This window comes from Stenella coeruleoalba (genome assembly GCF_951394435.1).
Source record: "Stenella coeruleoalba genome assembly, chromosome: 5".
NCBI lineage: Eukaryota > Metazoa > Chordata > Mammalia > Artiodactyla > Delphinidae > Stenella > Stenella coeruleoalba.
In genome coordinates this window covers 136,038,441-136,066,102 of record NC_137150.1, presented here as the reverse complement: position 1 = coordinate 136,066,102, position 27,662 = coordinate 136,038,441, and the positions used below count along the sequence as shown (strand labels likewise).

At 44.4% G+C, this 27,662-nt stretch overlaps 1 protein-coding gene across 2 annotated transcripts in view; it reads left to right on the top strand.

The window, feature by feature from the left end:
• The window catches only part of HLCS (holocarboxylase synthetase), a 198,192-nt gene that overhangs the window by 159,827 nt on the left and 10,703 nt on the right, over window positions 1–27,662 (top strand). For both annotated transcript variants that reach the window (XM_079923302.1, XM_079923301.1), the window contains exons 7-8: window positions 23,211–23,278; window positions 24,755–24,915. In XM_079923302.1, the coding sequence (XP_079779428.1) occupies window positions 23,211–23,278; window positions 24,755–24,915 (229 nt within the window). The remainder of the gene's footprint in view (window positions 1–23,210; window positions 23,279–24,754; window positions 24,916–27,662) is intronic.

The window sequence follows — 27,662 nt, the reverse complement described above, 5'->3', positions numbered from 1 at the left end:
ACTCCTCCAGCTTCTGACACTGCCCCCCCACTGCCCCCCGCAGTGCATGCACCATGGAGTCTCGTCTGCATCACTGCAGGGCCTCCTAGCTGGTTTCACCCGACCACTGCCCCCAGGCTGTTTTCCATATAACACCATGGAACCACCTTTAAAAATGCGAAGTCTGGTCGTATCATCCCTCTGCTTAGGATGCCTCAGAATTGCTTCTTTTATTCAGTATAAAATCCAGAATCCAGACCTACAAAGCCCTAAATCTGCCTCCAGCTCGCATTCCTGTTCACCCTCCTCCCCCAACCCCCCCTCCCCCCAATGTACCTGGCCACCTTGGTCACTCTGTTTTTCCTCAAACCCACTCTGCACCTTTGGCCTTGCTGTCCCCCCGCCTGGAACACTCCTCTCTTAGATACCTCCGTGGCATACTCTCTTACTTCCTTCTGCTCTCTGATCAAACGTCTGACCAGAGGGGTCTTCCTTGACCATTCAGCACAAAACCAACACCCCATCCTTGTCCCTTCCTTTCCCTGTTACTCTGTTTCATTTTGTTTTTGCCACATTGCCAGTTTCTGTACTTACCCGTTAATTTGCCCCCGCGCCCTGCTGCCCCACCCCAGAATGCTCCCTGGGAGCAAATACAGAGCATTTCCCCTGTAACAACCCTAGAGCCTAGATGAGGGCCTGGCACATGGCACGTGTTCACTGAATTATATGTATCCTGGATGATGCGATCCAAGGAGCTGAAGGAGATCACCCCTTGGGGAAACTTGCTCCAGGGAGTCCGGGGTGTGTGGCCGAGTTTGCATCGCCAGCTCATCCTTAGCAGAAGCTCAGACTCCAGGGTGAGTCTGAAAATACGTTCTGTGGAGACGCATGCCGCTTTTTATACCAGGGTGTCACGGGCTTCTAGGCAGCTGTCCATGCAGATCCTAACTTAGTGGACGCTCATAACAACCCTATGCATGAGGCAGCAATTAGCCCCATTTGATAGCCGAAGTACCTGAGGCTCAGTGAAGTTAAGTAATTGCCCATGGTTCTTGGCTGGAAACGTTGGACACGAGACAGAAACTGACCGTCTTGTTCTAGCAGTATCTTTTCTCAGTTTGGGCATACTTCTTTGGAGTTCAATTAATCTTTAACATTTTTGCAAATTTTCCATGATTTCTACTCCATAATTCTGGTGTGTATTTGTTTCAATATAGAAATAATAACCTATCTATTTGCTTATTCAGCGTTTTTGCTTCTCAGAGTAAAACTATTGCACTAGTGAGGGTGCACCGTGTTATTCTGTGTTTTTGTGAGCCCTCTGATGGGCATAAGCCTCTGGATGTTCTTACAGCTTGTGAGAAGCAGGGGCCGTAGAGAAGGTAATTGTTCCTAAGGTAATGTCCAGAAGTGAATGGAACATTAGAAAGGATAATTTAAAAAAAAATTTTTTTTAATTGAGGTATCGTTGATGTTGAGTTGTATGAGCTACTTATATATTTGGATATTACCCCCTTACCCGTCATACCACTTGCAAATATTTTCTCCCATTCAGTAGGTTGTCTTTTTCTTTTGCTGATAGTTTTCCTTTGCTGTGCAATAGCTTTTAATTAGGGGAAAAGGGCAATTTAAACTAAAGATCTCAACACTTTTAACTTTTTATTTACCCAAATAAAGTCAAGGGTTCTCTTTGTAGAAACCAACTGGACCTGTGAACAGGTCATTTAATTAGAGATAAAAATATATTAGGGATTCAAGTTCGACTGTGAATATTTCTACAAAGATATGTGAGTGCAAAGTTCAATAGTGATGGAATGAAGAGGAATTACTTCACATTTCCCTCCGCTTCCAGTATTGGTAAGCGGACGCAGGTTCTGGATCGTCTTAGATGCAGTTACTACAGGGTCGTTCAGCATGTGACTTCACAGGAAATAAAAGGATAACCATTATAGTTAGGATGTAGATAGGATTTTCAGCCTGAGTCATTGTGAGAAGGCTTCTCTTCCCAGAGCACTTCTGCCGTCTTCCTTTTCCTGCCCTTGGCTGCAGTTCCAAGAGGCACCACGGGTCTTCATAGCTCTGTGGTTTTGAGATGAGACATTGGCTGTTGGTTTCATTATTCGGGAGCAGTTGTTTGTTGTGGGTACCAGACAAGCCTCTCACTAGCTGTGTGACTCTGGATGAGTACCTTCAGTTGCCTCATCTGCAAGTGGGGTTGTACTGTTCTCCACATTGGAGCACTGTCGTGGGGCTTGAGAAAATCAAAAGCAGGAGGAGCTCACCTGGGCTGACCTAATGAAATCAGCTGGTGATGATTCTCCTCCTCCTTCGTTGGAATCACAGGAAGGTGCCATTTTGGCAGGTCTAAAACAGTGGAATGTTTGCGATTTCCTGTGGTTCCACCTGGTACTTCTGCTCAGACCCTACTACAATGAGCAGTTTGTGAGCAGGTGGCAGCTGGCCCCAAAGTGAGCTCGTTCTCCTGCTGTGTAACAGAAGAAAAGGCTGCCTGTCCCCAGGGATTGGCACTGGCAGCCTTCAGAGTGGCTGCCAGGTGATTTAACCGGGATCCTTTTATAGGTTTCACTACTGGCACCTGGTTAATGGGACAGGGATTTAGGGACCTGGTACTGAGATTGTCTTTTCCTGTTCTGTGCAGCAGTGTCCTGAGTGCCTTGACGACAGGCAGCACATCTGCCTCCTGGGTTTTAAGGCGTGCACTCCTTTCCATGGCTGGCCCGTGCCTTACTGGACAATGGTGTTCTCTTGCTGCTTTTCCTCCGGGGGTCACAGCAGAAACCTGCTCCATCCATACTAACCGGCCCTTTCTTTCTTTCTTTCTTTCTTTTTAAAGATAACTAGAGGGATGCTTCTTTTTTTTTTGGCTGCGTTGGGTCTTTGTTGCTGCGTGCAGGCTTTCTCTAGTTGCGGCCAGCAGGGGCTACTCTTCGTTGCGGTGCGCGGGCTTCTCACTGCGGTGGCTTCTTTTTTTGCGGAGCACGGGCTCTAGGCGTGCGGGCTTCAGTAGTTTGGCACACGGGCTCAGTAGTTGTGACATGCGAGCTCTAGAGCGCAGGCTCAGTAACTGTGGCACACAGGCTTAGTTGCTCCGCGGCATGTGGGATCTTCCCGGACCAGGGCTCGAACCTGTGTCCCCTGCATGGGCAGGCGGATTCTTAACCACTGCACCACCAGGGAAGTCCTCCCTCCAGTAATCAATAGGGAATTTGTGGGAACATACTTTGAGGTTACACAGATATCCTGTTCCTCCATCCATCCTAACTGGCCCTTTGTAAGTGGTGAGAGAACATTGCATTCTAACCTGGGTTTTCTTTTTTCTTATCTTTCCCCCTCTTTTCTTTCCCTTTTCCTCTTCCCTTTGCAAAGATTGTTTTTTTGGGGGGGCCTCCCCACAAGGTTTCTAAAGCCACGAAACATAATCCTCGTGCTTCTAGCAAACAGGCCCCTCTGAAACAGACACATTCCACATGGCCCTGTGGCCCCCTGCTTATGTGGCACAGTGAGGGCCCCGCCTTCCAGGGCGCTGGTGCTGGGCTCAGCCCCAGCCTGCCCATTGGCGGTTTCCCCGTCACTCTCTATTTGTTTCATACGGTACAAACCCACGTAGAATAGGTTACATTTAATGGGGTGAGAAAAATCCACACTGTAAGAGCAAAGTCACAGGTGAGGTCAAGCTGCTTCCTCCCGTGAGGGAGAATGATTTTCTCCTCTGTGGCTCCCCGTACTGAAAATTCATACAAAGGAGCTCTTTTTGTGTTTGATGTATTGCTTTTAGAAAACAAATCCTTCGTGTTTTTTCATTTTTGGTTCCTACCTCTTGGCCGACCCAGCAGGAATTTGGCAGCTGAACGTGCTGCTTCTTGCAGGGGCTAAAAGCTGCCTTGCTGAGAGTCACTGGCTGCTGGGAAGACTGGACTCCTGGCAAGGAGAGCTGGGTGAACAGTGGGAGTGGCGTTCCCGTTTGTAAAAATTAAAAGGCTTAATGCACTGTTGACGCTGATAGCGCGGAGTGTGGGCTCCTTACACCGTCCTTGCCGGCTGTAAGTATGTTTGGAAGTTTTAATCAAAAGTGTTTTTTAGGGTTACCCAAGGCACAGCAAGGTGTGTATGGATTTTGTTTTGGACAAGCCCATACCTTGCTTTTTTCCCAATGTGAAATCTTTTCTATTATGATTCATTTTCCAGAAGATTTTCGATAAGTTATATTTAACCCACTGTAAACATAAGCAAGCTCGAACTAAGGCACACCTTAATTTATTACTTCATTTCATTCTGTTTACAAAGCACATTATCCAACACCTGAATTCTTTCCTTTAAAAAAATCAGAAGCCACACCAGTGCCAGATCAACACAGATAGGCAGTGCTGGTAAACAGAATGACTTAAAATTCTGCTGCCTCCATGATTTTTTTTTTTAATGGAGAGAACACCAGAATTTGCCATCTCGTGCTTCTGGAAACTCAAGGGCTCTGCAGGCAGACTGAATTGATGGTTTGCCAGAAGGGTTATATAGCGTCGCCTGACCCTCCTTCCAGGGCAGACAGCCCCCTTTGCTTGTCTGAGTCTTGACAGACCAGATCGGAGCATTCCTGCTGCCTTCTGGATCTTTCTCCGTGGATGAACAGAAACATAAGACTCGGAGAAAAGCAGCCAAACACAGAATACATCTTTGTGATTTTTTTTTTTTTTTTTTTTTTTTTTTTTTTGCGGTACGCGGGCCTCTCACTGTTGTGGCCTCTCCCGTTGTGGAGCACAGGCTCCGGACGCTCAGGCTTAGCGGCCACGGCTCACGGGCCCAGCCGCTCCGCGGCATGTGGGATCTTCCCAGACCGGGGCACGAACCCGTGCCCCCTGCATCGGCAGGCAGACTCCCAACCACTGTGCCACCAGGGAAGCCCTGTGATTATTTTTGTCTTTACTCAGAATATAGGAGCCAAGAGGACATCATAGGACAATGATGAATGAATTCACAATTCATTGAGCATCATTTTCACCCACTAAATTAGCCAAAAACCAAACCAAAACATGTTATTTTAACTGCATTTTATTTTATTTGTTGGTTTGTTTGTTTATGGCTGCATTGGGTCTTTGTTGCTGCGCACGGGCTTTCTCTAGTTGTGGCGAGCGGGGGCTACTCTTTTTTGCGGTAAGTGGGCTTCTCATTGCGGTGGCTTCTCTTGTGCGCAGCACGAGCTCTAGGCGTGCGGGCTTCAGTAGTTGTGGCTCACGGGCTCTTCTAGAGTGCAGGCTCAGTAGTTGTGGTGCACAGGCTTAGTTGCTCCGAGGCATGTGGGGTATTCCCGGACCAGGGCTCGAACCCATGACCCGTGCATTGGCAGGCAGAATCTTTAACCACTGTGCCACCAGGGAAGCCCCCCAAAACATGTTTTTAAATGATCTCCAAGATGGGGAAGGATATAATAAAACAGGTACAGATACTCCTACACCTTGTTTAAATCTTGGTGGGAGTGTAAACTGGAAAACCCTTTTGAAAAGCAATTTGGCAGTAGTTATCAGGAATCATAAGTTCATATCCTTTGACCCAACAATCCTACTTCCAGTAATCTACCCTTAGAAATAATCAGATATATGGGAAAATCTATACTCTGGATGATTTATAATTAAATACATCGTATACAATCACTTGGAATACTATCCATCAACAGAAAGACTAACAATATAGAGAAATGGCCAGATCAATTAAAAAAGCAGGTTAAAATAAATTATAGTTAGTGATTAAAACCTTTTAAAACATACATCTAGGGCTTCCCTGGTGGCGCAGTGGTTGAGAGTCCGCCTGCTGATGCAGGGGACGCAGGTTTGTGCCCCGGTCCGGGAAGATCCCACATGCAGTGGAGCGGCTGGGCCCGTGGGCCATGGCCGCTGAGCCTGTGCGTCCGGAGCCTGTGCTCCGCAACGGGAGAGGCCACAACAGTGAGAGGCCCACGTACTACAAAAAAATAAACAAAAAAACATACATCTGAGAAGGGAGTAGAAAATATGGAAAAGTGATAATAGGTGTTAGGATGAATGATTAAAGCTTTCATTTCTGGTTTTCAAACTACCTATATAGTTGATTATTGCTTTCATAAATTAAATATCCTACATACTTCTAACCGTGGTAAAGGAAAACAATTTAACCTCCTCGAATTTAGAATTTATGATTATCTGAACAGAGATAAAATTGGAATTTCCTTTGTTGATGGGCACAAGCAAAATTATAGGCAAAATATTTAAATTAGTAGTTCAAGCCCAAAGTCATTCTTTAGCATACTTTAATTAATTGAATGCATTTGAAAAAAGTAGAACTGCATTAGAGAACTTTTTTCCCACCACACCAGACTACAGTTGTCAGACTCAAAGATTTCATTCTCTTTGTGACAACTAATTGAGGAGGTGGTGTGTACTGTTTAAGAAGCATAAACAAATTATGTCAGGTGGCTTGTGTGGCTGCAGGAGATGGTTTATTTTGTTGCCTTTTTCTAATAGGATAATCAGTGCACTCATTTGCTAACTGGAGGGACTTTCTCATACCCACTAGAACTTTCTTCAAAGAATATATTCCTCGTCTACACACACACACACACACACACACACACAGTGCCCTACGAAAACAACAAAATCTAACTACTAGCAATTAAAGAACTCCTGCGTATGACTGCACCCCACGCTATAGGATATGGGGTGACTGCACTCGGAGCTCCCCCTTGCTCCAGAGTATTATGAATTCTTCATCTTTACGAAAGAACTTATTCATCCTCACTAAAAATCCTCTGAGTTTTTATAACTTCAGGATACCTTTAATAACACACTCATTTTCTATAATGATCTCCGGCTGTAACGCAGTGCATAAACTTCTCTTCCAGACCCCGCCCTCAAGTCTTCCTCTGCCTCATTACAGACGGGGTCTGCAGGAGGAACTTTCATCTTCCTCTTTGCATTTGCGTTTTAATGCTTCTCGTAAAAAGCGGTAAGAGAAGTTCCAGGTAGTTTCACTATGTGAAAGCACAGCCAGCAATCGCGATTTCATTAGAATGTTAAGTTCTGTTCACTGTTCTTGGCTTGCTGAGGGTCATTCACTGGGACCGCGTGAGCAGTGGGTCGAAAGGTGTGTCAGTACCCACGTTCCGCAGGAGAATTCACTCTGGTCCCCTGTACTGCGCTGCTTTGCTCTGCGCACGCGCATGCCCGGCCCAGCTGCATCGTGGACCCAGCACACGGGTACGGTGGGTAATCAGCTGTGCCCCTCAGATTTGCTGGCTGCGTGTGTTCCTCAGAGGCATTCTGCTGGGCGCTCCATGGGGCATTTAGTATGGGTGCAAAGGGGATGCGTTCACAGTACAGCTTCTGGAACACAAACTGCTATCTCTAGGATATGCCATGGTTTTATGGGGAATGGTCACCAAATGTTTACTAGAGGGAGTTGAGTGAATCCAGCAGAATGGAAACAGAAAATAAACCTATGACCAAACTCCAGCCAACCCGAGAAATAACAAGTAAAAGAAACAAGCGCGAGGCCGCTACGTTGCATCAGGAGCCCTGACAACCATTTGGTTGATGGGCCAACAGCAGAGGCATCTTCTGGCCTGGTCATCAGCACAGGTGGTCCGGATCTTTATCAGCCAGGAGACAATAACAACCACCAGCATTACTCAGCACTTGATAGCTTTATCAGGTGTTTTCACAGGTCTTTTAATCTTCCTTACCGTCACGGGAGGTAGAATGGAGACAGACACAAGATGGTTCCTCTTTTTCCAGAATGTCCTTGTGATAGAGCATCTCCAGCTAGGGTGAAGTGTGCCCTGTGTTAATCTGGAGTGCCAGAGTTACCTCCTGTCCTAGAGGAGATACCGCACAGGAACCATTCATCCCTTCCACCGGGTCAGCTAACTAGACGCTGGCAGTGTGCCAGGCACTCTGCTCAGGGTGCCCGTACAGGGCGACCTGTTTCTTCCTCACGAGGCCCTGTGAGGTTAAGGGTAGAGTCCAGTTTTATCTACGAAGAGATGCGGGCTTGGCATAGGTAGGTGACCCCCAGAGATGCCCCCAGCAAAGCATGTCCATTGGGTTTTCTCTGACCCTCTGCTGTGGCAGAGGATCCCTGCTCCAGCAGTCCCTCAGTCTGGTCAGACCAAGTGCCCGCTGAATGGTGGCTGTGCTGGAGTTGGAATGGCCCAGGACTCCCCCAAAGATACACACTTAATTGCCAGTTTCCTGTTAAGATTAGAGTGGTGCCTCATCCCACCTGGCCCTGGGGGATGCTCTTAGAAGAGCATCCAAAGCTGAGCTACACCAGGACTTGGAGTGGAAGTGACAGTGCCCTAGGCAAACCAAGGCGAGCTTATTTTCCACACGTGTTCACATCTTTAAATGCGATTCGGGTGTGCTCTGCCTTGACCTCTCCCCCTCCCCCGCCACTCTTCCCTGCATGAAGTGCGCTGTTTCCCCCTTAACCCTGACACCTCTTACTGTCCTTACGACTTAGGTGGCACACGTGGCCTTGTATTGCTGATTATCCGTACTGTCCTTTCCCCGGCTTGATCAAACCTTCAGTGAGAATGCACCTTTACTTAAGATTTCTTTGCATATATCTCCCATATATCTAACATGGCATTTTAATAAATAGGAAATGTATATGTATATTACAGTAAATATATATATTTATTATTAAAAACTCCACCCCCCTGGACTTACTCTGTCCTTGTTTCTGATGGTTTAGGATACCTTAAAACATTTGAGGTTTTTTGAAGGAAAATGAAACAAAATGCATGGGAAAGATTTATGTATTTACTTGGGGGAGGGGGAAATTAAACTTCTCATAATAGTTTTTAAATTAAATTTCATACTCGTCCAAATTCTTTCCTTCTCCACCCCTTCCTCTGATATTCCCTCACTCATTAAAGCACAGGATTTTGATGGTATTCACAGGGAAGCTCATTTACTGGAATAAAGAAGTTCTTTAAGTTTTAGATTTTGGAACCTTACCAGTGGGTCTGAGCCTGGGTTTCAGATTTTACTGGCATTTTGTTGGCAGAGCAGGCTCTGCAGCCCGTCCTTATTTGAGCATGTTTCCTGACACCTTCAGCGGTATGGTCCTATGTTTTTTAGATTAAAAAAAAAAAAAAAGTTTAAATAGAAAAGAATATATAAACATATAAAGAAGATTGATTCTAAAACATCCAGCAAAATAAAAGGGCAGTAAAAACTCTCAAAAATTAACAAATGGGAAGCACTTTCTTTTTAAAGAGGCAGGACAAAGACAAAGCTACGAGGAGAGAAATGTTTCAGGAAACCCCAGGAAAAGCTGCCTTTTCCTCTGTGCTCATTCTCCTCTCCACTCACAAGTGTCCTGTTGAAATAGGGTTGAGAATACTGTACTTCCACTGCACTGGGCACATGGTGGGTGCCTGAGGTCATCCAACTGAGGTGAAGGGAAAGCTTATGGAGGCGAGGGCAGGGCGACAGACCCTACATGTGGGGTGTCTCCAGAGACTGGCCACAGAGGGAATCCTTTGCCACCCCTGGTTCTGAAGGGGCAAGGGAGGAAATAGTATTTCCCAGAGCCCCGTGGAGGATCTGTGAGAGCAGAAAACAAGGCCCAATGTTGGGAGAGAGAGAGTGATTCTCTGAGACCCAGAGCTAGTGTCCTACTTAATTGGGGAAATCCTAAGAGCATTTCCCGAAGGCTGGGAGCAAGGGCAGGATACTCAGCTTCTGTTTAACACCATCCTAGAACTATTAGCCCATTCAGATAGATAAGAAAAGTCCATTAGAGGCATACAAATTGAGAAAGAAGTAAAACTATCTCTATTTGCAGTTGATGTGATGGCACACCTGGGAAATCTTAGAGAATCAAAGGTAAAACTAACTGAAACAATAGTGGAATTCAGTATGGGAGCTGGGTATAAAATGTTCTGCTCGCAGGGAGCCCAACCAGAAGCCGGCCTCAGGGGGTCAACAGAGTTGGGCAGAAAATGGGATTGGGGAGGGAGGATTGGAAAACAACCATCTGAAGGAAAATCTGTTCTAGAATTGGATTCTGAACAGGTTTAGTTCATGAGGGCCGTAAACCCAGCATGTCATGGAGCAAAGCCCCGCATTAAAGAAAGAGGCCCCTTGTCCCACTGAGTGACGATTTCAGCTGGTGCTAAGCTTCCTGGTAGAGCAAGCTCGGGCATGTTGCTTGATCTCTGCCGGGTGGGGCGCAGGGAAGCCACTGGAGAGACGTCTGAGCCTGAGAGGGAAAGAGGAAGGCTGATATCTAGGGTAGCAAGGTGGTGAAAGAAGCAATGGTTTGGGGGCCAGCTGGTAGGGGTAGGGAATTATTCCTCATAATTACCCTTGAAATGGCAATGGTATTGGGGTGGAAAAACAGGGCCCAGTAAGTGGCAGGGTGGAGCTTCCCTTTCTAGAGGAAGAAATTCATTACCTTCACAATGCTTTGTCTGCCCAGAGGTTTCAGCAGCCACTTGGCTCTGTAGCTAGGGAAACTGCTTATTATAGTATTGATATTTTATGTAAAATTGGTTAGGAACGACCGGCATATTTGAAACTGAATGTGTGTAGAGCAGGGAAAATACCTCTTCAGACATGCAAGGCAGAGGTAATTGATAAACTTTGGGACAAGTGTGGTGGTATTTAATTTTTAAAAGTTTTGGTCAACTCTATTTCCATTCTTATAAAAGTAAGGACCCCATTTCGTCTTACTCTGAATATAAATTTTCATAACTTTTCAGAAAAAAGTACACTTGAACAAATGTAAGACACTCCTTGCTCATAGATAGGACAACTCAACACCACAAAGATGTCAGTTCTCTCCAAGATAATTTATAAATTATGCACTTTTACTAAAAATACTTTATGTTTTTGGGTTTTTTGGTTTGTTTCTTTTAAATGCAGGTAGACAAGTAGATGCTAAAATTCATTTGGAAAATATATATATATGCAAGAAAACAATGAAAAAAAAATATCCAGGAAACAATGAAAAAGAAAAGCCATGAGGGGGCCTTAGGCTTGATAGATTTTAAACACACTACAAAGCCTCTGTAATTAAAACGGTGCTTTACTGGCACATGAATAAATGGAGAGAGCAGCAGAAAGGCATAGGAAGTACAGAAATAGACCCAAGTACATACAGAAATTTAGTATATAATAAAGGTGGCATCTCAGGTTCCTAGGGCAAAGGTATAATTTTAACAAATGGTCCTGGGAAAGTTTGAGAGACATTTGGGAAAAAAAGATAACATCAGTTCCATAACTTTCACCATATACAAAAATAAGCTCCAAACGGATCAGAGTTCTAAATTTAAAAAGTGAAGCCCTTTAAGTACTAGAAATAAGTGAATGAATTCCTGCATAACTTGGGTATAGGGAAAGGCTCTGAAGACACAAAAACAAGAGGCAGTAAAAGAAAAAAATCGATACATTTGACTATTTAAAAAGAAAAAGTAAATTGTGGTATGATAAAAACCACCATCAATAAAGTCAAAAGACAGTTAACTTGGAGAAAATATTGGCAAGATAACACAGATAAAGCATTAATATTTCCTAATATATTAGAAACTCTTAAAAATAGGCAAAACACACGAACAGGTAATTCACTATACGTGTGTGTGTGTGTGTGTAAGTGTAATGAAAACTGCACATACAAGAGAAATGCAGATTACAACTACAGTGAAATACCACTCTTACATATCAGATTGGCAAAAACTAAAAAGTGTGATATCACACTATGGTAGTATCTCATGAAGTTAAATATGCAGTTACTTATCCTCTGACCTAGAATCGCACTTCTAGGAATTTACCATGAAGATACATTGCCACCAGTACAAAAATACGTGTGAACAAGGGTATGCATTATACATACTGTCATTTTTGGAAACCACCTAAATGCACATAGGAGAGTGGTTGAATAAACTATGCTCCACCCATCAATGCGACACTATGCAGCAGCTTTAGAGAAGAACAAGGAACAGCTCTGTGAATGTCTAAACAGTGTTTTCAGGTTATAGGAAATGCAAAAACCCAAAAGACAGTAGAATACAAAATGGTAACTTTCTGTAAAGAAGCAAGAGAAATGAGAAAATATGCAAGTATCTATGCATTTGTTCAGAAAGAAACACAGGAAGAATAAACCAGAAAGTAGTGAGATTAGTTCAATTGTTAATTATAGAAAAGAGTTTGATGGGGAGACTTAGATAGAAGGGATAAGTGGGGGGAAATGTGACACTTCTCAGAGTTTACTTTTCTGTACAGTTTTGTTTTTAATGAATTTATTTATTTAATTTATTTTTGGCTGCGTTGGGTCTTCCTTGCTGCGTGTGGGCTTTTCTCTAGTTGCGGCAAGCAGGGGATACTTTTTGTTGCGGTGCATGGTCATCTCATTGTGGTGGCTTCTCTTGTTGTGGAGCCCTGGCTCTAGGGACACGGGCTTCAGTAGTTGTGGCGCGTGGGCCCAGTAGCTGTGGCTCGCAGGCTGTAGAGTGCAGGCTCAGTAGTTGTGGTGCACAGGCTTAGTTGTTCCACGGCATGTGGGATCTTTGCGGACCAGGGATTGAACCCGTGTCCCCTGCATTGGCAGGCGGATTCTTTTTCTTTTAAAGATTTTCAAAGTCTTCATTGAACTTGTTACAATATTGCTTCTGTTTTATTTTTTGGCCGTGAGGCATGTGGGATCTTAGCTACCCGACCAGGGATTGAACCTGCACTGCCTGCATTGGAAGGCGAAGACTTAACCACTGGACTGCCAGGGAAGTCCTGGCAGGCGGATTCTTAACCGCTCTGTCATTGGGCAGTCCCTCTGTACAGTTTTGACTCTTGGAACCAAGTTAAAGATTAAAGTAACAAGGAGGGAGGGGAGCACGACCCTATAATGGAATACGGAAGTACAGTTAAACCTCACCTTATTTCAGAAGACTAACATAACCACACTCAGGTAAGAGAGAAAGAGAACAAACCCTAAAAACTTTAAAACACAATATTTGACTATATAGCCTTAGGCTAAAGACAAAAAAAAACTATAGATAAATATTGAACCCTAGTTAGTAAGTTTGTTTTTCACAGTAGCATGGGTCAGCAATTGTGAAACCACTTTTTGCATGTTAGAGTATTGAGCAAATAAGTCAATATGTTTGAGATAATGAGAGCCAGACCTCATTATTGGAGAAGGAAATTACAAATATAAAAAGGGGGAGAATAAAGTGGATCTAGTGCTGTTGGATTGGAACTGGGAGTTTTCAGTGAATTCATGGTTTTTAAGATGGATGGATGGATGGATAGGTGGAAAGAAGGAAGGAAACACACATACTTTATTGTTCTTTCCTAACACCCAGATTTGTTTTTTAAATACCATTCTCCAGTAAAAGGAACCAGAGCTCCTTGGAGAAAAGGCCAATTCCAGGGGCTGGTTCTGAGAAAGTTCAAGATGGTTGTGGAACCTCTTCTTAGGCCAAAAAAGTAAGGAAGTGCTGAAAGATGACAGGCACTTGTCAGTAGGAGACAGACACCAGCTTGAAGGAGCTTCTACTTGCCAAATCTGGCATAATATGAGCATCAGAATAAATAATGATAGGAAATTAAATATTCTCTTGGATAAACAAGGCTCCACAAGTCCATTCTGCTGTAAAGAAAGGAAGAAAGAAAAGTAAGTGCGGGGAGAAGAAAGGGCTCTCCCTTATAGTAGCATCCCAACAAGTACACATGGAAGAAATGATGGAATCAGAAAAACCACTCTTCGGCAACCATCAAATAAATAATTGATTCAAGTAAAATCCTCCACAGATGCTAACACTAGTAGATTAAATTTCATGAGGAACATGATATATATTTTATCTCCCCAGAAGTACTTAATTAACTACAGTGGAAAAACAATAACTTTACAGTGGAAAAGCTAGCACACACCACCCTACCCAAGTGGCTCAAAGTTAACTCACCAATACTGGGACAAGGCAACACTGTGTGCTTCCTGATACCATGCACTGAGAAGGATACACTCTCACTAATGTGTGTTTCTGCCAAAATGCTAATTTGAGTCTAATCATGAGATTTCAGATCATCTAAATTGAAGGACAGGGACTTCCCTGGTGGTCCAGTGGCCAAGACTCCATGCTCCCAATGCAGAGGGCGCGGGTTCAATCCCTGGTTGGGGAACTAGATTCCCCCATGCCACAGCTAAGAAGTCCGCATGCTGCAACTAAAAAAAAAGATCCCACGTGCCGCAACTAAGACCCGGCACAGCCAAAATAAATAAATACATAAATATTAAACAATAAATAAATACATAAATAAATTGAAGGACATTTCATAAAATAACTGCCTCCACTCTTCAATAAATGTCTAGGTCATGAAAGACAAAATGAAGAACAGAACCAGATTAAAGAGACTAAGGAGACATGGCAGTTAAATGCAACACATGGTCCTGGATTAGATCGTCAACCAGAAGGCAGATTGTGTGTTACTGTGAAGGGCCTTGTTGGGACAATGGATGAAACTTGACCAAATTCCATAGATTAGATCATGCGCTGGCAAACTGTGGCCTGCTACCAGTTTTTGTACCACCTAAGCATGCAGAATTTTGTTTTTACATTTTTAAGTGGTTGGAAAAAATTTTTTTAAAGTAAAATGTCTATGACATCTTGGGAAAGGCAAAACTATAGAGACAGTAAAAAGATCAGTGGCTGCCAGGGGTGAGGGGAGGAAAAGAAGGATGAATGGGTGGAGCACAGGGAATTTTTTACGGCAGTGAAACTATTTTATATGGTACTGTAGTGGTGGATAGATGTCATTATACATTTGTCAAAAAACCTGTGAAACTGTACAATACAAAGAGTGAATCCTACTATTAAACTAGGGACTTTAGTTAATAACAATGTATTAATATACAATTATATCAGTTACAGCAAATGTACCACACTAATATAAGATGTTAATTATAGGGAAACTGGGATGGGGTGGGCATTGAAGGAGTATATGGGAACGCTGTACATTCTGCTCGGGTTTTCCTTTTCTGGTTTTTTTTTTTTTTTTTTTTTTTTTTTTTTGCTGTACGCGGGCCTATCACCGCCGTGGCCTCTCCCATCGCGGAGCACAGACTCCGAACGAGCAGGCTCAGCGGCTCCGCGGCACGCGGGATCCTCCCGGACCGGGGCACGAACCCGTGTCCCTCGCATCGGCAGGCAGACTCCCAACCACTGCACCACCAGGGAAGCCCCCTTTTCTGTTTTTTTTGGGGGGGGCTGTTTCTTTGTTTTGGCCACGCTGCACGGCATGCGCGAACTTAGTTCCCCGACAGGACTCGAACCATGGCCCCCTGCAGTGGAAGCATGGAGTCCTAACCACTGGACTGCCAGGGAATTCCCTGCTCAGTTTTTCTATAAACCTAAAGCCACTCAAAGAAGAAAGTCTGTTAATTAAAATAAATTCTGTATTGTGACACATGAGCATTATATGAAATTCAAATTTCTGTGTCTATAAAGTTTTGTTGAAACGCAGCCAGATTGATTTATTTACATATTGTCTACAGTTGCTTTTTTGCTCAGACAGCAGGGTTGAATAGTTGCAACAGAAACCATAGGGCTCACAAAAGACTAAAATATTTACTATCTGGCCTTTACGGAAAAAGTCTGCTGACCCCCAGATTAGATAGCCGTGTTGTATCAATGGTAAGTTCCTGATTTTGATAATTGTACTCTGATTATGTAAAATAATACCCTTAAGTTTTAGGAAAGACACACTGAAGTATATAGGGATAAAGAGACATTATGACTGCAGCTTACTGTCACATGGTTCAGAAAAAAGAATTATGGACAGGCAGACAGATACAGAGAAGCCCATTTGGTAAAAAGTTAACAGTTGGGGAATCTGGGTGCTGGGTGAAGGGCATGTAGGAATTCTTTATACTATATCCCTGCAAATTTTCTGTAAGTCTGATATTATTTCAAAGTAAAAGGTTAAAAACAAAATGAAAAACAAAATATCATCGGTCTTAGACCCAACCAGACCTTGACTTGAATTCCTGATTTGCTGACTCAGTGGCCTATTTATAGAAGTGGTTTTGCCTTTCCAAGCCTGTGTCCTCATCTGACTTGTAAAGCTTAGATGAGATAATGCATGTAAAGTGCAGAAAATCGGCATTGATTCCAGGTGACCGAGTTGAAACATCTACAGTGCCTTCAGGAAAATGATTCCCAGATGTCTGCTTGGAGACAGACATGGTCAAGATGAGCCAGTGTCCGTCTTCTGAAGTGGCAGCTGCATTTCAAAACAGAAGGCCCTCTGTTGGGGTAAATGAGCCATGGTGATGGCTCCATGATGGAGCCCCTCCACACCCCGTTGAAGATGATGGACTCTGAGAAGTGGGTTGAGAAGATCCTGTGATCTGGGGACTCCTGGTGGAGGGGTTAGACATGACCTGAGTTCCCATTTTTGGTGGCAAGTTTAACTATGCCGAGGATCTAGGGTCAGGACTGTCTTGCAGGCTTGGCCTCGGAGGTAGCTGTGGGTGCCATAGTTCAGTCTACACAAGTTTAGCTGTGAGTCCTGCCAACAGCACTGGCCTAAGGTAGGAGGAGACGCTCAGACATCCAGTACTTATGGTGCAGCGTCAGGGGTAAGAAACAATGGTTTGTGTTCATCTTGAATAATACAGACCAACATCAACAAATGCTTGATGTACTAGCAAGGTGCCTCATTCTGGAAGCTGAACCCACAGGACTCCCTCCCTGTGAGCAGTTAAATGATTTAGCAGTGGTGTAGATGCTGTTCTGTATGATGTTGGAAATGGGGAAGATTAGATGAAAATCTATGAATGATTGGTATGCTAGGAGATATGGAAATCTAACAGAGCATCTGACCCACAGACATCCTTCAGCAGAAATACGGGTGGGGCCTCTGCTTCTGGGGAACACCCAGGGGAAGGGGGTGATGGTTCTACTCTCGAGCAGTCCAAATTCCCACTTTGCCTCTGACTGAAATGCACATCCTCTTATACAGAAAACACAAAGGAATGTGATCTAAAGCTTACTGATCTGACAGCATTCCAAAAAGGTGGATTGATGACAGGTCACTGTAGTTCTAAGTGTCCAATCCAGAAGATAATGGAAGAATATATTTAGTGAAACTGTTGTGCTGCTGTGTATAAGTGACCAAAGGTATTTGTAAGCAACAACCTAAATAATGTGTTATTTTTAAAAAGCCAGATAGCTAGTTCAACCATCGCTTTATAGCTTTGCTGAGTGGGTTCAGAGACCCTAGAACTGGAAGTGAGGATTCTGCAACCCAGTTGTGTTCATCTAAGAGCTTTTTAGTCCAGGTTCCGATCACGTTAGTGTGTGTGTAGGTAAGAGAGATGGGGGAGGCGGGCGAGAGGTACAGAGAAGAGGCATTTCCTCTAGAATTTGTGAAGGGTCCCGAAACATACACTTTCCACCACTGTTCTCCCCATCTTCTCTCTGACCATCCTCTTTATCTCCAAGAAGAGGAAATTGAAGGCCTCCTGGGATCTACACAACAAAGAGCAAGTGGTACATTTAAGCCCCTACCCTGTGTCAAAGCATCTTGTGTATTCCTTCACGCTCAGTCTTTCGGAGAGCGAAACCATTTCCTAGGTGACTGAAGAGGGGGAGAGACATGCCCCTTACTCAGTGTTAGCTCATATCAACAACGGGGTTTGAATTCAGATCTGTCCCATTTCCTGTCTGAGTCATCTCCACCGCAATGTTTCTCAAGTTCCTCTGGAACCTTTCCTTTCCTGCCAGGAGCAATCTCAGCTTTGCCCCCCCACATGGCTAGCTCTCCGTTCAGAAGTCACTGGTCGGGGTCCAGCACCTTCCACCCTAGACCACAGCCCCATGCATGGCGGAGCCCTCCCACCCTCCTTGCTCCAGTCTGCGTGTTCTTGGGAGCAGAAAACACTACTCATTTACTTTCAAAAAACAATCCTGTGCATTCTTGAATAGAAGGCAACTGTTTAAAAAATTGATTGTACTGTTAGAGTAAGACTCTTTAAAAAATAAAATATCTTTATATTTTAGCTTGTTAACTTTTTAAAAACTGATGCCCACATATAATAGTTGGTGTTCACAATCTAATACATTTGAAAGAAATCGTTTTTGAAATGAAGTTTAACACAGTTTCCTTTGAACTACACAGAAGTAAATACAGTTATGAATAGTGAGAGTTCATCTTCCAGTAAAGGGTTTCAAAATCAGAAATAAGTTGTTAGCCATCAGTGTGTGACTGCCTGGGTCCTGTTCTCCTTCCACCTCATCCCTACCCCCCGTATTGGGTCTTTTTTTCACATAGAAAACATGGAGGGGTGGGGGCTTCTCTGAGAATGTCTTTCTGAAGGCTTGGGAGAGGGAGAGTCTCAACTGAGAAGACTGGGGGGAGAAGACAGGGCACAGCACAGGCACCAGCGTGAGTTGATGAAGCTGCTCAGGGCTCCCAGGGTGGAGACCCCCAAGGATGCTGGCAGCCTTCTGCATGCCATCTCCCCAGCTCTGAGGGAGCCTGTGCATGGACGGTAACTGGACTCAGCCTGCCACCTCACACAAGCCACATGCTCCACCAGGGAATGAGTGTGAGGGACAGGCATCGCCATTCGTGCATTACAGGAGGATTCGTACAGTGAGCCTGGTGAAGCTCGGACAGTGGGCTGCTCTTGCGTCGCAGATCTGCGATCTCTCAGAAAGGAGGAGGTTGTTCACCAGCCAGTGAGCTGTAGGTTAAAGAAAAGTTGGATTTTAATAAATCTTTTCTTTAATAGCGTTTTTCCTGATTTTAAAATGAATGCACTCCAAATATAGAAATAGTGGAAAATTCAGAAAAGTATAAAGAAAATAAACACTTGAAATCTTACCACCCAGAGATTCCTTAGAATAGCATAATGAAGAAATTTAAATCATCATATAATTCTGCTTCCACTTTCTGGAGATAACCGCTGTTAATAGGTGTCCTGTGTTCTTCTATATATGCACGTAGGAATACATAGTTTACATAGATGGGATCATACCATGATGCTATTTTTAAGCCTTTTTTATTATCAACGTAATAAAAATGTGTCCATAACTAAATATCTACATTATTTTAAGAGTTCCAAAATAAGCAATTTTTCCAGTCATCAGGAACTTTTTTTGTAAAATATATCGTGTGTGTGTGTAGTATTTTTTAAGGGGAAAAAGTATAGAAGAACATCCATGTCTAAGGAGAAGAAGGACTTCTTTGGATGACTTTTCTGCTTTGTAGTTTGCTGTATTTTTCCAATAATTACACTCCTTAAAGTAACCACAGCTAATATTTTGGTATATTTCCTAACAATTTTAAAGCATCATTGGAATCATGCTGTATATAGGATTTTCTACCCTCTCTAAGTCATCTAGTGGTGTTCAATGGACATTTGCCTGTATCACTGATGGCTATATGATGTTTTTTCATGTGGGGATACTATGATTTTTTTTTCTTTCCTCTGTCTTGGACAGTTTGTACTATTTATGATTTTTTTCACTGTGTAATGCTGTGATGAATAGTTGTGTCCCTGAATTATTTTGTTTCCCTGTCTGAATACTCCTTAGAATTCAATCTTAGGAGTATAGTCACTGAGTCAGAAGGTGTAAAACGTTTAAGGCTCCCATTGCATATGAACAGACTGGCTTTAAGAGTTTCTGCTCATTAATTACTTGTCAAATAAGGTCTTGCTCATTGGTTATAATAAAATGTGTGCTGAAGGTGACTGTTATTATCTTATTTTTAAAGCAGATCTTTCAGTCCTATTCATTGAAATGTTTACAAATATTATATTTAAACATAAAAACCATGCTTCTTTCCCCCAAATTTTTCAAAAGTATTTTAAAATTAAAGGTAAGCAGTCATCTTAAAGAAAGTTTAAAAAAATAAAGAAAAAAATCATCCTAATGTAGCCACAGTTATTGTTTTGTCAAATCTCCTTCCTCCCTTTTTCTGTGAATTTTACACATTTGGAATAAAAGTATATGTAGTTTTCGTATCCTCCTTTTTACATTGAACATTCTATTGAAAGCATTTCTTCCGTGTTGCTACGTAGTCTTCATAACTATCATTTTTAATGGTTACAAATTATTCCACTGACCTCATGTAATTTACGTAACCATTTCCCTACTGAACTCTTATGTAATTTCCAGTTTTTTACTTTTATAACACAGTGGTGCATGTGGGCTATTTCCTTAGGTTTGAATCCTCAAAGTGGATTGACTGGGTCTGGATTTAAACTTTTGTTCATTCAGAATTTTCACTAACTCATAGTGGCCTGTCTTCTTGGTTAGTTTTTTTTAAAAAATAAGTTTATTTATTTATTTATTTATTTTTGGGCTGCATTGAGTCTTTCTTGCTGTGCGCGGGCTTTCTCTAGTTGCAGCGAGCAGGGGCTACTCTTCCTTACAGTGCACGGGCTTCTTATTGTGGTGGCTTCTCTTGTTGCGGAGCACGGGCTCTAGGCGCATGGGCTTCAGTAGTTGTGGCACGTGGGCTCAGTAGTTGTGGCTCGCGGGCTCTGGAGCGCAGGCTCAGTGGTTGTGGCGCACAGGCTTAGTTGCTCCACGGCATGTGGGATCTACCCAGACCAGGACTCGAACCTGTGTGCCCTGCATTGGCAGGCAGATTCTTAACCACTGCACCTCCAGGGAAGTCCCTTGGTTAGTTTTAATTATTGAAACTTAATTCCAACAACAACGTGAAGTTCAGGACGTTCCGGTTGGCAGGGAACCCAGTAGGAGCTGTGATGTCCTTAGTAACAAAGTGGTCAGGACGCTGTCCTGTTTGCCAAGTGAGCCTTGGGAGCTCTGGATGTTTCAGACCAAAGGGAAGTGTACAAAAACAGAGTACTTTCCTCGCGTGCCCTGTTGGTATACAGTGCATGCCCTCTGCTGCCACTCACAGAAACCATTTATTAAGCAGCCTTTGCCAACAAGGAAAAAAAGCAGAGACAGGGAGGTAGTCATTATGTAACCCCCTCCTCTTTTTTTTTATTCTTTTTTTCCCCTCCTTTTTCTATTTCCTTTTGTGAGAATGACATCAACTCGGGATGGAAATGCATTTATGGTGTCTCCTTTCTGCTGAAGTAACCTAGAGACTTCATCTTCAGAGATGCAAAATTGAGATTTTGCAAACGTTCATAAATACTTCTTTGTTGACCGTGAGCCGTGTGGTTTGGCCCCCAGAGTTATCTTAGATAGCACAAATAAATCTGGCGGCCTCCACTGGCCTCAAACTAAGCATTACACCACCCCCAGTCCCCCGCCCCCCCATTGTCTCCCTCCTCGCAGAATTTCCTCTTGGCCTTCAGCAGCACAAGCTCAGTCTTCTCATCAATTGCCCTGTTAACTGCTGCCAGCGCTCCAGCAGTTTAGTGCATATGTTCCCTTCATCATTTCTCTTTGTTCTAGAAAAGGCTGTGCTTGGTTTCTGAACCTCCCCGCCTCCCCTCGCCTAATTCCACCATCACCACCGCTTCCTAGAGACATGACCTTCTACTGTCTACATGTTCATTTACAGAACATCCTAGATTTCTGCCATGGAGAGAGCCTTCACAGTCTGCTCACACGTGCAGAATCATCCCCCGCGCCCCTTCCCACAGAAAAATGTGTTAGGCGTCCTCGCCGCAGAGCTCGTGCCGTAGGAGCCCAGGTGAAGGGCTGCTGGGTCTCTCTGGGAAGCAAGAGGCTCCTGGGAGACAACGTTACCTCCCTGCGCAGATAAAGATTCCTTCTTAGGGTTTTCTGCCGCTCCAACGCAAGAAAAGGACGCTTTATTCTTGGAGCCCAACAGTGTATAGGCAGAGTCGATCTCAATGGGTTATTCATGGTGTCCAAGAGAAATACTTCTGGAGCTGTATTTCATGTGAGATGGAAGTGGGCTTGGCACCCAGACAGGGGGGCTGGCTGCTCGCTGGGAATGCCCCGTGGCTGTCAGACCAGCCCAGCCCCTGCCTGATGCCGCCAGGCTCTTAGCAAGTCAAGGGGGCTTCTGGCTCCTCCCCACCGGGCCTGCCTGCGCCCTGCGAGGCTCTGCCAGCCCGCGTGCGTGCGCAGAGACCCCCTGGTTGTTTTGGCCTTTAAGTATTTTCTGTCTCTTACCATGTGTAAAGTTCCACCCCATTCCCTGAGCCGGGAGGAGAGGATGAAGGGCTATCAGAGCGTGGTCCCTCTCCTCAGCACGGGGGTGCTGTGGAAACCCTGGAATCGTTCGTGGAAACTTTGTTTGTGCAAAATACCACCTCGCTGTCATTCCTGCCCTTGCCACTTCCCTCCCCCAGAAAAGTATTTCAAAGAGGCCTCTGCAGCGGCACTGACCGTGGACAAACCTGATGTTTCGCTTTGTCTGATAAACCCGACGGTGAACTATGCCTGCTCAGTACCTGGTCAGCAACTCCTGGGAAGGCACAGGAAAACCTTCCTAACGTGGAGTTAAATGTGTAGAATGGAACTGGGAGGAAATTCTCAGAGTGAGGGATTGTTTCCGCTTTCCTTTTCTGGGGAAAAAAGAGAAAAGAAAAAAAAGTTAATGTCAACTCCTTTGGTGGAGATATAGTGCGCTTTTCTAACTATCCCCCAAAGGGAAGTTTGTATTCTTTTAAATAAAACCATTTTAAAAGCAGAACTCAAGCCTAAAAGGATCCAAGGTTCTCCTGAGTTCTCAGAAGGTGTAGATTTATTTACTATAGTTAAAACATAATTAGTTCTCAGGGGATAGTGTGTATTTTAAACAGCTTTATTGCCACCATATTAGTTTTCTGAATAATCAGAAACTTCTGTTATGATTATGTTCTAGTGTTCAGACAGAAACGCACTGTAAGTAGAAACAAATGTCAGGAATTGCTAGTTGTCATTCGAAGAAGGGACACCACATCAGCAGGGGAAGAAAGAATTTGATAGGATATTCCAAGGAAATGTAATCTAACAATGTCTTGAATAAACCTAATGACAGCTTGGGCAGGTACACGTGCACACACACTGCCCCCCCCCCAACCATCTTTTTTTATATTAAATGGCGTTTTCTTTGTCCCTTTTCCATCATTCTCACTACAGAGGCTGGGAATGGGGTCAGTATCCCTTGAAACCCGTAAGATGGCTCTTCCTTACTAACACATTCACAAATGAGTGCAAACAGTGTCCCCCACTTTCAGCTCTCGGTTCTCATGTCGTGTCACTGTTCTGGCTGACTGGTCTTTCCCACCATTTGCAGGTTGATGTTTGAGATGCCACAGGAAATGGGTTTAATCGCCATCGCAGTCCACCAAACGCAGGGCAAAGGTCAGTCATCTTTTGTTACTGTTTCTGTGGTTTTTGTTTTCTAAAATCTGTGACTCTCCTGGCCAGAGAGCCAGTTGATTGCATGTGCTGATCATCGACATGACTCGAGTCAGAAGTTGTTTTCACACACCCCTAAAATGGAGAAGAGGGAGGAAAATCAATTAGAAGATTGAACCTTAGAAGAATTAAAGCATTCTCTTAAACCGAGATGTTTAATTAATTGACGTCCGCTTCTGATGGTTTTAATGTTCATTTACCTACGTCTTGTAAATTCTTCTTTCTGACACATTCTAGGCATTGCAGTGTGTGAATAATTACTATGTTATAGAGACGTTTATTTTCCTGAAGGTTCTCTGTGAGGTGCCTTCTGTGTCTATACCAAGGGTCACATGGAGGGGTCTTTCGTCTGCCAGCTGGCACTGGAATTTGCGTGGAGTGGACACTCGATCAACGATCAATGCATATTCACAGAATGACCACAAAGAAGCCAAGGGCTGCCCAGAGCTTCCAACACCTGCTGACTCTCGGAGGCAAGAGCCCACATCCTCCCAGAATCCATCTGGGGTCCAGCCGCAAGCAGATTCGTGCTCAGTGGTCATACGGGGAGCGATTGGCCCCTGTCTCTCCCCACCCCCAGCTGGCAGCAGGCCGACCCAAACGTCCTTTTAACTCTCAGAGGCTCTTATGTCTTTCTCAGAAGAAGCAATGAAATAAGAAATCCACTGTTTTCACTTCTTTCTCTTGAGCATGTCTTTTGAACATAACTCAAAGAGAGGAAAAAAATTTATTTTATTCAAGGCTGTGGTGCTCAATAAGGTGGTTTAAAAAAAGACATGGAAGAAGTTTGATTATACCTCTCGTTTTGATTATGTTATTTTCTTGACTTGTAGTTTTTAAGAAAAATAACTCAGAGAGTTAATATCAGGGATCATTTTTCAAATTCAGCTTCCTTTAAAAAAAAAAAACAGCAAGATATAATTCACATACCATACAGTCCCCTACTTTAAAGTGTACTATTCTGTGGTTTTTAATGTATTCACAGCGTTATGGGACCATCGCAGTAGGGATCACTTCTAGCAAATGGCTTCCAGGACCTCTCCTGGACCAGTATAGATTCGGTCCGGTTTCCCCACTGTCTCTGTTTTCACCTGCGCATTGCCGTATGGTGAGAATTAAACTGAGAGTGATGTTCAGACACTGTGTAAGACTTTATCATCAAAGTATAAATGATATGCTCACAGAGGGAGGACATTATGCTAATTATTGGAAACTTGTTCAGCAACAGAGCTTCGGATTTTAAGAAGCTTCTCTGTGTTGAGTTAACCCCGGAATAACCAAGCATGTTCATCAGTCATTCAGGTGGGACAGGCCTTTAGTGTGTGGCCCTGAGGCCTCGGCAGTTTTTCTGGCGTTATGTGCATCTGAGTCTGTTCATGGTGCAGAATGGCCGGTTTCCTGATGGCGCTTGTGTTCCAGGGCGGGGAAGGAATGCTTGGCTGAGCCCCGTGGGGTGCGCTCTTTCTACCCTGCTCGTCTCCATCCCGCTGAGATCCCAGCTGGGACAGAGGATTCCGTTTGTCCAGCATCTGATGTCTCTGGCTGTCGTGGAGGCGGTAAGGTCCATTCCTGGGTACCAGGTACGTGCAGTTCATCACCGTCACATCCCCACCATGCATGCACATCTCAGTTCAGCTGTGTTTGTAGTACGCGTCTGAATGATTCCTTCATGTGGAGCCTCAGCCTGCTTTTGCAAAGCTGGCAGCAGGGTACTCTTGGAGGTTTAAAAGCACCGTCAGGTTTATAGCTGCCTCAGGCTTGCTGCAAGGTTTATAGCTGCCTCAGGCTTGCTGCAAGGTTTATAGCTGCCTCAGGCTTGCTGCAAGGTTTATAGCTGCCTCAGGCTTGCTGCAAGGTTTATAGCTGCCTCAGGCTTGCTGCAAGGTTTATAGCTGCCTCAGGCTTGCTGCAAGGTTTATAGCTGCCTCAGGCTTGCTGCAAGGTTTATAGCTGCTTCAGGCTTGCTGCAAGGTTTATAGCTGCTTCAGGCTTGCTGCAAGGTTTATAGCTGCTTCAGGCTTGCTGCAAGGTTTATAGCTGCTTCAGGCTTGCTGCAAGGTTTATAGCTGCTTCAGGCTTGCTGCAAGGTTTATAGCTGCCTCAGGCTTGCTGCAAGGTTTATAGCTGCCTCAGGCTTGCTGCAAGGTTTATAGATGCTTCAGGCTTGCTGCAAGGTTTATAGCTGCTTCAGGCTTGCTGCAAGGTTTATAGCTGCCTCAGGCTTGCTGCAAGGTTTATAGCTGCTTCAGGCTTGCTGTGATTATTTTCCAGAATTCCCTTTCTGTCCTTTTGTCAGATTTGTCAAATGTCCTAGTAAGGGCAAGCCTCTTATTCCTTTCTGCCTCCCTCCCTCCCTCCCTCCCTCTCTCTTTCTCTCTTTCCTTCCTTCCCTCCCTCCTTCGTTCCCTCCTCCCTTCCTCCCTCCCTCCCTCCCTCCCTCCCTTCCTTCCTTTCTTTCTTTCTTATTGAAGCACATTGGACTGGATAGGTCTATTTATCTGTGGTGCTTTCTGGTGAAAAGGATTATTTTATAGGCCTAAACAAACCTTCTCATTTCCTACCTTCATTTACCACAGCCTGTGCTCAGCAAAGCTATCCCTTGTCTGTGGCTGCCCAAGTTCAATGTGCATGTTCGTTTAGGGCCATTTGCACCCAGCTGTAGGGACAGATGTACCTGCTACATCAGTACTTTTGAATGCTTTGGTGTCAGTTATTAAGAAGACAAGGAAAAGAGAGCAGTTAACACAGTCATGAAACCTTTCTCCCATTCCCCAGCCTCGACTTGCTGTATCCTCCTCCTCCTTTTCCTGGAAGAATTTCTTATGGATATAAAAAGGGTGTTCTTGGGACTTCCCTGGTAGCACAGTGGTTAAGAATCCACCTGCTAATGCAGAGGACGTGGGTTCGAGCCCTGGTCGGGGAAGATCCCACATGCCGCAGAGCAACTAAGCCCATGTGCCACAACTTCTGAGCCTGCGCTCTAGAGCCCGTGAGCCACAACTGCTGAAGCCCGTGCTCCGCAACAAGAGAAGCCACAGCAATGAGAAGACTGCACACCGCAAGGAAGAGCAGCCCCCGCTCGCAGCCACTAGAGAAAGCCTGCACGCAGCAATGAAGACCCAACGCAGCCAAAAATAAATAAATATTTTTTAAAAAAAAGATTCATTCATCTAAAAAAAATTAAACATATAAAATAAAAATAAGGGGGTTCCTTCCCAGCCTCCCTCCCCACATACAGCTCTTAACGTCAGGCTAAAAACAATTATTGTATTAATTCATGAAGCAAGATGCTAAGATCATGACTTTGAAAGGGGGTCTGTCATGAGTGCTTCAATGGAGAAGCAGTCCTCTCCACTGCCCCCTAAGCTCCTCCGATGTGGCCATGTCCTCATAGTCATGGTATGTGGGACCAGGGTACATGTTTCCCGTATTACGTCAAGTCATTGGCACGTATGCCGAAGCGTGAGATTTGTTACCGGGCGCTCAGCATCCTTGCTGTGTCTCATGGGCTTAGGCTCCTCAGATTGTCACCAGCCTTCACAGGCCCAGCGTGCAGCCCCTGAACTGGACACTTCACCTTGCACTAAGCAGTTGAGAAGATAAAATTCTGTTGTGGGGAAAATATTTTTAACCCTAGCAACAGGTTAATTAGTCTTAGGAAAATAAAGTAAAAATTTAAATTAGTCTGTTTAGCTTTTTCATGGCTTTAACTTTGACCTCGTAGCCTCACTTGTTAACTTAGCAAGCACTTTCTGAGTGCCCACTGTGCGCGAAGGCTCTGCCAGGTGCTGGGGTAGCGGGTGGGGAGGTGGAAAGCTTGCCCTCAACAATGGACCCGGGGGTGTGTCCCCATTCTCCTTAAGAAGCTCCCACCAAAGTTCCTATCCCATTTCTGCAGCTGTCCAGCTCAGCCTTATCTTCTTTTTTTTTTTTTTTTTTTTTTTGCGGTATGCGGGCCTCTCACTGTTGTGGCCTCTCCCGTTGCGGAGCACAGGCTCCGGACGCGCAGGCTCAGCGGCCATGGCTCACGGGCCCAGCCTCTCCACGGCATGTGGGATCTGCCCGGACGGGGGCACGAACCCGTGTCCCCTGCATCGGCAGGTGGACTCTCAACCACTGCGCCACCAGGGAAGCCCTATCTTCTTATCTGTATGGTTTTGGATTGGCTTCGTTCTCATTTTATTTTCAGTCTTACTGAGATATAAATGACATACTGCAGTGTGTAAGTTGAAGGTCTGCAGCATGATGACTTGACATGCGTATATTGTAAGATGATCTCCACAGGAGGTTTTATTAACATATATCACCTCATATAGTTATTAAAAAA